The sequence below is a fragment of the Aulonocara stuartgranti genome (assembly GCF_965226115.1).
Source record: "Aulonocara stuartgranti genome assembly, chromosome: 12".
NCBI lineage: Eukaryota > Metazoa > Chordata > Actinopteri > Cichliformes > Cichlidae > Aulonocara > Aulonocara stuartgranti.
The window spans coordinates 3,739,437-3,751,968 of record NC_138948.1 but is presented as its reverse complement, the minus strand read 5'-3'; the positions used below and the strand labels follow the sequence as shown (position 1 = coordinate 3,751,968).

Below are 12,532 nucleotides of genomic sequence, written 5' to 3'. Positions count from 1 at the left end.
AGGGACTTTCAAAATAAAAGGTCTACTTAAAATGTAATTTTCTTGATTTACGCCTGTTAAGATGTTTGCTTTGGAAATTTAAGCCCTTTAATGGTTTGACGCAGAGTCCTGTTGGTCGGCGTGTGCAGACTTCCTAAAAGACGCTCAAGTTTTGCTCAATAAAGGTTAAAGCATATAAAAACATATCCAAACATCCTAATGTTGTAGATTTTCGTTTTTTTAATCCTATATATCCATTTTCTTCCATTCATTCAATTAAGAGTTGGGCTGGAGCTGCTGACTGTCACAGGTAGAAAGGTTACCGGTCTGTCACAGGGCTAACACAGAGAGAAATCATTTACACTCACATTTACACCTACAGTCAGTTTAAAGTCACATTACCCTACAAGCTCTCTTTCCCTCCTTGGAGTTTATGTTTGTGATCCTCAAGCTCGGTTCCTCTACTAGCAGGGGTTTGATGATTCTGCACAGTTCCCACTCTTCTGTGCAGAGAAGTTCTGGAATCTGCTGGAGCCACTGCAGCTCCTAATGCTGCTGTAAACACCGGGACCACTTTAGACTTTATCTTCCACATCTGCTCCTTAAGCCCCTGGTCCTTCTCTTCCTTTCTTGTGCCTCTTCTTCCAGATATTTTTGTATTTTTCTTTGGACTTTCGGTCTTCTGTTATGTCAACATGAGTTCACCCAACACAGATCTGCCCAAACTGTTGTTTTTATACTGGATCTATTTCTAGTCAAAGATCCTCATTTTTTAACTTCAGAGCTCACTTTAGAAGCACAGATCAAAAAGATTGTCCAAAACTCTTTTTTTTTCTTTAATGAAATTAAATATCATATTTACAGTCAACTTGAGCACTCAAAGCACTCCATGGATTATATAGAATTACCTGCAGAAACCTATGGAAACTTTATGGGTGTTCAAGAAAAAGATAAGCAGACTCCAAAGTAAACCAAGCCTACACCCTGCATTTCATGTTTACCCCTGGAGAAATCCTAGTAGTACAAATATTAGCTGAAGTCAAACCTCGGAGAAGTATAAAAACCCTCACACAAAGCCTGTAGGTGACGCTCATTTAAAGTCGAGCCTTTATTTTGAAGTAAAAGCACCGAGACTTCCGTTGTGCGTTTGTCTGCCTTTACACAGGTCTGCTGCGGTGCCGCACGCTCTCTTTCTCTCTCTCTCAGTCAGTCCATAACGGGCTGACCAGCTCTGCCACATGCTGCGGTAATCTACGACCAGTGAGCACCGGGGTCCTCACTTAGACACACCCCTGCCTGCACTATTTTTGTGGAGACCCCCGCTGGTGTTATTTCCTCTGCTCAGTTCACTAAATGCACTCGGCACAACTTAAAACAAATATTTAAACACAAATCCCTTTTTTTTAAAAGTAATTTTAAAGTGCTGTTGGTTCGCTAAAAGAAACATTTTTTTCCGCCAATCACCGATTTCAGTAAAATAAAGCTCAGCACCGCAGTCAGTCCTGTTTAGTCTCGTTGTTATCCCGAACAAATCAAGTTAGTTTCACTCCCTCAGTCCCACTCAGGTCACCGTTTTAGCACCAGATCACAACAGCACGTTTACTTTCTATATTTTAACATGTATTAAAACTCTAATGCTCTTCTCAATCCTTTAATCACAATTCTTATCATCACAAGCAGAAAATTACGTAATTAAGAGATGCCATTAATTTATTTTTGCTCTACTGATGTTTTATTTGTTGAACTTGAAGCTTCATCAGCAGCTTAATTTTGAAAATGAATTTCTTTTAAATTATTTACAAGATATGGGCCAAGATCATGATTCAAAATGGGCCAGAAGAGGGAAAAAAGGCAATAGTGAGTACATTTAAAACCATATGGCTGTTTAATTACTTCAGATTCTTAACAGGAATAACAATAACCATTAGCAAAGTCAAATAATCTGATCACATTGAATCATTTATTTTTTATTATTTCACTGTTACTTTGACCTTATTTATTCTTTCCTTTATTCTAGGTGCTATTTATCAAGTTTAGGAGAGTGCAGTATAGCAATACAAGACTCAACTGACAGTCACGTAGACTTAATAAAGCTCTGCATCAAAGCTTCTGAGTGCCGCCTCTGCTGACAAATGTGACCAAATTGCAAAGACTAAAAGTCATCTAGTCGCAAGTCTAGTTCATATGTATTTTTTCTACCAACTTAGTTTTAGTTCTTAGTTTATGAGCAGCACTTGGCAACAGCGGGAAGGAAGAACTCCTCTTTTCCAGAACAGGAAAAGACCTCACCAAGAGGAAATGAACATAGCTCAGGCAGGCACTGCTGTTTGCTGTTCCTGGGGACTGAGAAGAGAAAAGAGAAGCATGGGGCGACCTTTGACATCAGACCGGACAAAACACAAATTAAAGGAGAGTAAACAGAACTGGAAAAAACACGGCAGCACATAAACACAGCACGAGTGAAAGGCTGGGAGTAAAGACATGCACTCAGTGTATCATGGGAATTTTTTTCAGTTTCTCCTGTCCAGGATTTGGCTCACACTGGCTCTCTAAGGCTACGTTCACACTGCAGGCGAAAGCGCATCAGATCCGACTTTTTTGACCCTATGCGACCCATATCCGGTCATAGTGTGACAGTGTGAACGGCACAAATCCGGTATTTTCAAATCCGATCTGGGTCACTTTGGTATGTGGTGCTGAATCCGATACATATCTGATGTTTTAGAAAGCGACTGCTGTTTGAACAGTCCTGTCGCATTAAATCCGTCTTTTACATCACTGACACAAGACAGACGCCAATTATCCGCGCCGGAGAAGACATCGTGAACGCTTCCTGGCCATCCAGCGTAGATGTTAGTGAAAGTGTTGGGAAGACAACGTTGGAGAAACGTGAACATTTTATTTGTACTGTATAATCTGCAGATTCTGACAGAAATCTGCAACTATCCTTTGAAACACCGCTCCTCTAAAACAGCAATAAGGGTCATTATTAGGTCAAATGTAAAAAACAAAATAACTTTATAACTTAAAGCAAAATTGGGAAACATAAAGTCTGAAACAAGTCTTTATATTAAGGCCATCAGTCAAACAATACGGTTTGGTCTGGGTCTAAACAGAGCGCGTTGTGTGTGACGTCTTCTTTTGCACATGCGGCCGCTTTGAGCGTTCACACTAGAGCGCGTTTGCTGTCACTTTTTATTTGTAGTGTGAACGAGCAGACAAAAAAAATTGGATTTGATCAAAAAATCGGAATTGAGCTTTAAGACCTGCAGTGTGAACGTAGCCTAATACATGACCATATTAGGCATATCCTCTCCCTCTGACATCACACAGAACCAAAAGTAGAAAAAGAAAAACCTGACTGATCTGTCTAACCTCTGTGAAAGTAGCGTGTCATGGATGCGTAGGGTCATTAAATCTTTTAAATGTTAAGAAGCTCAGACGTTGCTGTAACTTAGAAACGAAGCAAATGCCTTTGGTGGGAAACAGCAATTTTTTATTGAAATGAAATGAAAAAGAATAAGTACCAGATCTATTGCATTATTGTAACATTTTGGGACGGGGAGGTTACTCTACTGTGGGTTTTTTCTCTCGTAGGATGTAGTGAACACAAATATACAAGGAACATTCAGCTATTACAGATTGCACACCAGATACTGTAGTAACGCAGTCTAATACAAGACCACCAAAATAATCCAGATTTCTCCTTTTTTTTTTTTCCTTTCTTTTTTTGCTTTCGATTAATCCTTAATTATTTTTTCCCCCATAAAGAGTACAAAAGTCCACCCAGAGTCGGGGTCATGATCTGCGGCTTTGTACACAAACCTGTCGCTCGGTATGACCGGTCAAACAATGCCTCAAAGAAAAACAAAAAAAGAATAAATCCAGCAAAAAAGAGAGATAATCTAATGCCAAACATGTACAATGCACTGACACAGAAAGTCAGCTGTGTTAATAGACATGCAACAAGTAACAAAACTTGCTGAAATCACAATAATTATATATAAAAGAAAATCTAAACCCAGTTATAATTGCATAAATACTTTGTACAGTTCATTTATCCGCTGTGAAATGCACCTTTCAGTTAAAACGAAAATCTGCATTCGATAAAAACTTGACTGTTTTTTTCCTCTTTTTGTACACGTGAAGGTGCAAAAGGAATCCTCGATTGATAGAAGCCGACTCGGCCGTTTCAGCTGGATGGCATGATTGCACGCTAAGTTACAGTACAGAAAGGCAGAATGATATAAAGGAGGACAATAACATGAGTGCATATTATTATTATTACAAGGAGCGGTGAGGGTGAACATTAAATGCCTGAAGACTTGTGGGACGTACAAAGAAAGAAAGAAAGCAGCTCTTGAATGCACAGTTTGCCCACAGAACCACAAACCGAGTGAGGGGAGAGGAGATGTGCGGTCTTTAACGCAGAAAGAGCCAAACATGGATTTGTGTTGTCAAAAGATCAAGTTACATTCAACAATATGAAAGCAGATAAAACCTCTGATATCGCTGTCTCAGCGGGGCAGAGAAACATGTTTTTATAGTGTTTGAACTCCTTTGAGTACTTCACATTCTGCCTTTTCAGATGAAATGAAGAATCAAGTCATTTTAATTTCTGGTCTCAAGTAATAAGATAACCGTCGCTGCTCCCTGAGCCTGGTTCTGCTGAAGGTTTCTTCCGGTAAAAGGGAGTTTTTCCTTTCCACTTTCGCCAAGTTCTTGCTCACAGGGAGTCACATCTGATTGTTGGGGTTCTTTGGTCACTGTTAAAGTGACAGTCACTAATCTGATGGCACAAATGACACCCCATAGGTTTGAGTTTGTCCCGTGTTATGTTAGTGCAACAATCCAAGTCCTTTTACATTTAAACAGTTAAGCTGCAAATGAATTTAGACGTCTGAAAAACATTAAATTAATCAACTCTACAATCAAGTTAGATCAAGTCAAAAGGTTTATTAACGTCAAGAACTGAAGGGCACGAGGTTCATTTTATGCTCTCAGTCTAAAGTGTCACATCAAAATCCACTGCAGGAGCAACAAGGATGGAATATGAAGTCATAGCACTGATATAATGGTAGGAAAAGAAACCTACAGACTCGCTCTCCTGCAGCTTTACCCAACTGTAAAATATGCTAAAGAAAAGCGAAGCAAGAATACTCTGCAAGTCTGTCTGGCCTAGTCTTTACCTTTAAAGACAAAACACGCCAAGATTTATTAAAAGTCCAACGGCCTACGTGACTATTTACACCTCCTCCAACGTCCACATATACTCTGAAACATCTCTTTAAAAAGGTGCTTGGCTGCAGCTCCAGCGAGTGAGGATAACGAGTGTTGAGAGCTGCTGTGATAATGCCACAGGGGAGTAAAAATCCAGCAAATCCTCAATAGAAACCAACACTATAAATAAAAAAACAAAACACAGTTCATGAGGAAGTCCCTTTATAGTGTGCATTCAAGAAGCTGCTTTAAAGCTGTACGGTCAAAAAAGAAAGGACACGATGGACGCTAAATGTGCAGTTACGGGACGCATGTGCGTTACTTTTAACCTTTTTACACAAGATGAACCCGATTTTTTTCTCTCTCTTAATAACAAATTATAATAATGCAGAAGGAACCACAAAATGAAAGGAGTGATATGGTTCTAACAAGAAAGATCAAAGTCAAACTGAACACGATAAAGTTTGTAGTCTTCAGAAAGCAGCAGTAACTAAAATTAAAAAAAATAATCTCCAAATGGGAAAAAAGGACTGAACAGATGACATGTTAAAAATTAAACATCATAACTGACACGAGAAAACAGTTTGGCAATAAAAAAGAGGAAACGACAATCAGAGAGTCAACCTCTCTGTCCGCGTGGCGACGGTTTGACACTCAGAATAAATCACAGGTCTGTAAACAACAAAACGATCGGGAAATTATAAAGAAGTCATTTTGCATAACTAGACCCACTAGTACGGTCAACCCAGAGACATTAATTATGGACATTCATCTCCCTCCCTCCGTGTTACTCTCGCTGTGACTCGTGACGCAGACTACACACAATCGTTTTTCTGTTTTTTTAAAGCCAGGAGTGGTTAGTCACAACGCTATGTTACAGGCATTTCTTTTTACTTCATTGACCTTATCTTTTGTTCTGTGTTTGCTCCTTTTAGAGTTAAAAAGGCCGTGATACCTATTTACACTATCAACAAGTTTTTGTCTTTTATCATCCTGCTGTGAAAGCTGAAGGAGTTTTGCCTGTTTCTCGATCTCTAAGCAAAGATGGTGGATGACTGATTCGTGCGTGCTGCGTTTTTTCCCTCCGCTCCAGGTGAGTGCCGGTGGTAAAAGTGGGGACTGAGTTTCTTTCCATGTTCTTTGTGACCTGTTGTCCTCGTTCACATCCTTTCTCCTTTGCTGAGCTCCGCCGCCGTACTTGAGTCGCTCCCTCCTGCGACACCCTGTCAGTGCGGTACAGTGCACGTGGTTACTGAGGGTTTAAAGGGGAAGGAGTTTCGGGAGATGCAGAGGGAAGTCGGATAGAGGAATGAAATGCTTCCCGGGTCCTCAGGAGGGGCTTGTTTTGGGGCTGGCGGCGGGTGGACGTGGAGCTCAGTTTCTGCAGCCGTCCTCGACGCTTCGCTCATGCTGGAGGTTGTAATAACAGTTCTGACAAACACGCACAGGTGACGAGATCTTCAGCCGTTTGATCTCTGATTGGAAGCGACTGCACCTGTGACACGGGGGGAGATAAGGGGGAATTTCTTTCACAGTGCAGAAGAGAAATGAAGATGATGCTGAGTATTTTAACACATTCACTGACGTGAGCCATGATTTAAACCGTTAGAAACAAACAAACAACCCCAATAATCTTTTTTAAACTCACACAAAATCAGAGAATGAAATATTTTATTTGCATAAGATCTCAGAAACCTCAGAGAGGCCCAGAGACTTGACAGCAACCCCTTGGCAACCTCCAGCGGGTGATTGCTGGAGATAGTGAAACTTGGAAAAAGTGAGCTGCAAAATGCACAGCCTGTTGCTGTGCAATGGTAGCGTGCACAGCAAAAACACACAAAGGACCCCAGATCGAGCCTTGAGGAACACCAGAGCCAAAATCTGACAAGGCTGAGGTAAAAAAAAATGAAGTGCAATAAAAAAAAAAACCTGTGTGGGTTAAAGCATGTAAGCACTGTTACTTCCATTAAAACTTCAAGAACTTTAATTAGAATTTATGTACTGGTAGTGTGCTGATACTGGTACCAGAAGAAATGGTAATGGTTAATTTTGCATCTCTGAAACTTACATTGAGTCTGGATATACTTATTTATACCTATAATGGTATTTTGTTCTGACACTTTCTGATATGACAATGACATATAAAAGCATGCTTAGGTGGAAAAACTGCAGAATAATGATCTTACTTCTGGCAGAAGAGCTGTCCGCAGTTCCTACAATGGTGGCGTCGCTCAGTAAGCGAGAAGCGAACCGTGCAGCCGGAGCAGCTGTCCACCACCTCGTCCTTCACCCAGTGGTCTGCTGCCGAACGGCCGGGCTGGTCGCTGACCGACCAGCTAAACACTCTGCCACGGCCGTCACCTACCAGGATTTTACTGTGGTCCCTGGAGAGAGGAAAGCCCAAAGCGGGAGGGAAGAAAGAGAAAAACAAAACAATTTCATATCTTATTTTCAAAAATATTTGCTTGGACTGAATAATATATTTTCAAAACAAGACATTCTTCAGATGTGCCAAAGGAATACGAGCGTTTACAAAAAGAAACTCATTTCCTGTTTGTCGGTTTGGTTCGACCCGGCTCTCTTACTTGGAGATGGCGAGGGAAGTGATCTCGGCTGGGTGAGCGTTGTCCTTGCGATCAAAAGCCGTGTGCATGGTGAGCTTACTCCGGAAGACCAGCTGGCGCTCCCATCTGTAGCCTGTGAACGCACAAAAACAAACACTTAACTAGCAACATTTTAACGTGAGTCATTAGATCAGCAGACTAATCCTATCTATTTGTCGTCTCCCCTTCAATGGCAGAATAATCACTTAGAACATGAAAACACAGCGTGGTTTTTGCAGCTGCTGGACACCCACCTGCCCTGAGCTGGTTATATGTCCGTGCCTCCATGGTGGAGGGATGCAGCGGCTGAGGCACTGAGCCCTGGCCTGAGTGAGCTGGGTGAGCACCTTTAGTTTGGCCCTCAGAGTAATTTACAAACACGAATCCGTCCTTCTCGTCGATGCTGAGGGTGTCTGACCAGCGGTGAGAATCGTCAGAGCCGCTGTCCATCGACCAAGATGCTCCTGCTCGGGCCGACGGACCTTAAGGGTATTAATCAATGGAAAATTAGCAGGAACAATAACTTTTATCAAACTAAGGTTCTTATATTAACAAGTAAAAACAAACATCAGTGTTGGTAATCTACAGGGGTCGTATTATTGCTCTATTTCTATGACCAGAGATTCTGGATTCGATGTTTCAGCCTCACAGCGGAGCCGCTGCTGATCTCACGCTCTTCAGGAAGTGAGCATCAGAGCGCAGCAGCTAATGAGAGCAACGCAGCACATGCTGCTCACCACAGTTCAGCTGACACCGATGATAAGATTTAAGTTTTAGTTTTTTGCTCTTGCCTGACAACAGAAACTGAGATATCTTTCAATCTGAATGTCCTCATTGACTGATTTCAGTCTGACTGACATAGACAATGGAGGGCAAAACGCTGCTACGCCTTTAACAATAGTGCGAGCTGTTCACTCCAGTAGCAAACAAGTGAACATGTGTTGTGCTTTGCTTACACGTAAGATAATTTTAGTGTTAGTTCTGGATCTGAATGTGTGCTCATTCAGATTTTAACACAGCTGGTCTGTGCTCAGGGAGGTTTGTTCACCAGCTGGGAGCTGTACTAATCCAGCTTTCTTCCTCATCTACAGAGATGTGAAGACCTTTCTCATGTTTTGGGGCCATGCACAGCTGGTCCTTCCATCTAAAAACCAGAATGTTATTAGCACAGTAGCTCATCCAGCTGACGCCCATCAAAATTCACAGGTTATTGTCGGTAAAATGACAATTGTGACCTTGACTTTGAGCACAACGACCCATTAGGTGATCAGTGTGTGTTTGTTGAATGACCTTCTGTAAAATACTGCAGGAAGAGTAGCAATTTTTGCGGATGGACAAATGGATGACAGACAGCTCAGCATCGCAAAAGCTCATTGGTTCTTTGGCTGAAGTGGTGTGTAAAAAAATTGCTCTACACAACCAGTCATCCACCCATTCACACACACATTGACACACTGGTGATGGCAGCTACATTGTAGCCACAGCCCTGGTGCACTGACAGAGGCGAGGCTGCCGGACACTGGCGCCACCGGGCCCTCTGACCACCACCAGTAGGCAACGGGTGAAGTGTCTCGCTCAAGGACACAACGACCGAGACTGTCGGGGCTCGAACCGGCAACCTTCCGATTACAAGGCGAACTCCCAACTCTTGAGCGATCGTCACAATCGCCCCATGAACACGAACTTATATCTAAGTACCTCTGGGTCTGTGGACGGTGCTACCCGGCTGGCTGCCTCCACCTGTCGAGGGGTTGCGTGGCGCTCTGGGCTCTTGGCTCAGACTGGGCTCGTCTGCATCCGACTCACTGCTGTCATCATCACCATTGTGACTCTCACCGCCCTCTGTGAGACCAAGATAAGTTTGTACCTTTCTACATTTTTTATAGTGACATGCATTGTGTGATTTGTGTTCTGATGACTCAATCTAGCAGCTCCAATGAGCTCATTTATTTCTATTAGGACTCACCAATCTTCTCATCAGCGCAGCAGTCAGGCACATCTGGCTCTACAGGCTCAGGAGCAGGTGTTTCTGGTACCTGGAGGAACTCCATTCTCCAAAACTGTGAGATTTAGCACAAGGAATACTTTTATAGAATAGAATAAAATAGAATAGCTCTTTATTGTCATTGTTGCAAAAACAATGAAAGGCAGTTTGGCATCTCTTCATGTGTGTGAAGTACACAATAGTGTAAGTGTTTACACAATAACACAGACAATATTTAATATTTTTAGAGTTAAAAAGTGAAAAAAATGACAAGCGTTCTGTCGTTATAATGCTCGACTGTTACTCATTTTATAACAGCACAGAAAACACGTGTTTGAGTTGTAACAAGCGACTAATAAACTTAAAGAGGGATGTGTATCCACGCGAGCTCACCCTCACAACGCCGTCTGAGTGCCCGGTGACAATGACGTTCTGCGTGTCCCACTCGTTCATCTCCGACACGCAGCAGCAGAGGATCTGCTGGCTGCGGCCAGTGAAGGTGTTGGCGCTGGCGATGGGGCTGCCGTTGATGCTCCACACGTGAATGTAGGTGCCCGCGCAGGACACGATGTCCCCCTGTGCAAACACAAACACACGTCGTGTCGTAAACGATCCAAACTACACCCACAGTTTCTCTGTTCCACGTGTGACGGAGGACAAACTTACCGTCAGCTCATTGATGCACAGAGCCGAGACGGGCGCTCGGTGCCCCCTGAGCTGCGTGACGAAGGAGAGCTTGTTGAGGTCCCAGATGATGCAAGTTCGATCCCGTGAGCCGCTGACGACAATGTGGTACGCCGAAGACGCCGTCAGACACGTCACGGCGTCCGTGTGGCCAAGCAGCGCCTAAGATATCACACGACACGGGAGACGCAATGGCATCAAGAAACTTAAACACCTTAACATGCAGGATTTCCTCGTTTCATTAGTGTGCGGGGAGATTAAAGTCTGCGGATTAACGTTTGTGCTGAATGAACTCAGCAGAAACACGAACCCATCAAACTAATTTCATGGGTCAAACTAATTAAACCCTACAAGGATTAAGCTGTCATTGATGAACTTTGGCAGTCACAGGAGAAACAGTCCACTATCCTTCCTCTGAAGCACACCGTGTTCAGCTTTGACCTAGCCTTCTGATTGGTTGGACCTCGCACAGTTGAGAGTGCTGCCAGGTTTCTATAAATGTTTTCTGCTTTAGGATAATTTAAAGTTTGATGACTGAAGTGCAGCTGCTGCACGAACCTGCACTGCGTCTCTTTGTGTTCATTTACCTGTTTGAGCGTAAGTGACTTTGCCCTCTCCTTTGAGGTTCCCGTCTCCCACACACAGATGGCGGTGCTGGTGCCGCCGGTGATAACCAGCTTTGGGTTTGGACATATGGCACAGAAGATCTGGCCCCACTCTGACAGACACTCGTACACCACCAGCGCCTGAAACAAGATGGAGCATTCAAATCCGTTTGTGGAAAACTGAAAAGATCCACGACAGTAACAGCTTCTGTTCTCGGGACTGTTATCTTCAAGCTTTCCATTCATTGGTTATTCATTCTGATGCATTTAAACAAGAGGCATCAATTGAGTCAGGTGAAGCTGAGTATTTGTAATGATGTAGGCGGCTGTAAGAGAGGAAGGACACCTCCCAATTATCTATCACGACACCGTCTGGGGTCTAGACAAATACTCTTGCAGACACGCAGCAACGAGGCAACAAACTGAGAAAACAGGCAGGAGAAAACCAGCTGCAAACCCCAGCTGGGGTCAGACATGAAAAGGTGCTTCTGAGCATGAGAAAGTGTCACCAAATTAAAATCTAAATCTGTTTCAGCTTGAAGAACATCTTCTTTCTAGCTGCCAGCAGGAAAACAGAATATATACAGTACAAATCAGATGTAGCTTTAGTGATTTAAAAGCTTCTTTAATGGCTGCAGATCTCATGTAAAATGCATTTTTAGTGAAACACCAGCAGGGGGAAACGGTGCCTTTACTTTTTTCCACGTTTACTAGGAATCCTCAAGGTGAAACGAGTAGCAAACACGTACAGTGGCTCATTTTTAAATTAGGTGAACTTAATCCACAATTACTGAGAAAAGAAGTCGGCAAACACAACATCTGTAAAAGGATGGGGGTCACTAAAAGTATGGGAAAGGGATCTAGGGCGTACAATGGATGAAGATACATGGGATTCTATATTGTCGAACAATGGATTATACATTAGGGAAGCCAGGGGAAAATTTATTCAATACAAAATTCTTAACAGATACTATTATACTCCTTCAAGGCTGTATAGAATGGGGATTGGTAGAGATGACTTGTGTTGGAAATGCCAACAAGCCAAAGGTACTCTGATACATGCCCTCCGGGAATGCCCGCTGGTTTTTCCAGTTTGGAACACTGTACTGAATTATTTGCAGGGGGGGACACTTTGTAACCTACCCAGATCACCTAAATTATGTTTACTAGGAGACAAAGGAGAGGTGCCGCAATTAAGTAAACACCAGTTTAGAGTGTTAAGTACTGCATTGGTAACATGTGCCCGTGTCATTTTGGAACACTGGAAGGACTCTCATATTCCAACGCTTAAAATGTGGAAAGACAGAATGATTGGGAATGTTGCATGCGAAAAGATGCTGGGAAAAATACATCATGTGACAGAAGCTGCGCTGGAACAGTGGGACAATTTTTGCACCTACATGTCTACCTGACTTGGACATTTGAGTTTAATACAACATATGTTAAAACCTCACTGT

General features: G+C 42.7%; 1 protein-coding gene across 6 annotated transcripts in view; it reads right to left on the bottom strand.

Moving 5' to 3' along the window:
* Positions 1–3,453: 3,453 nt before the first annotated feature.
* The window catches only part of wdfy3 (WD repeat and FYVE domain containing 3), a 126,172-nt gene continuing 117,093 nt past the window's right edge, over positions 3,454–12,532 (bottom strand). For all 6 annotated transcript variants that reach the window (XM_082556057.1, XM_082556053.1, XM_082556055.1 and 3 more), the window contains 9 exons: positions 11,058–11,216; positions 10,453–10,632; positions 10,180–10,362; positions 9,769–9,862; positions 9,501–9,644; positions 8,057–8,284; positions 7,785–7,896; positions 7,386–7,583; positions 3,454–6,694 (listed from right to left, as the gene is read on the bottom strand). In XM_082556057.1, coding sequence (XP_082412183.1) covers positions 6,574–6,694; positions 7,386–7,583; positions 7,785–7,896; positions 8,057–8,284; positions 9,501–9,644; positions 9,769–9,862; positions 10,180–10,362; positions 10,453–10,632; positions 11,058–11,216 — 1,419 coding nt within the window. In that variant the 3' untranslated portion in view covers positions 3,454–6,573. The remainder of the gene's footprint in view (positions 6,695–7,385; positions 7,584–7,784; positions 7,897–8,056; positions 8,285–9,500; positions 9,645–9,768; positions 9,863–10,179; positions 10,363–10,452; positions 10,633–11,057; positions 11,217–12,532) is intronic.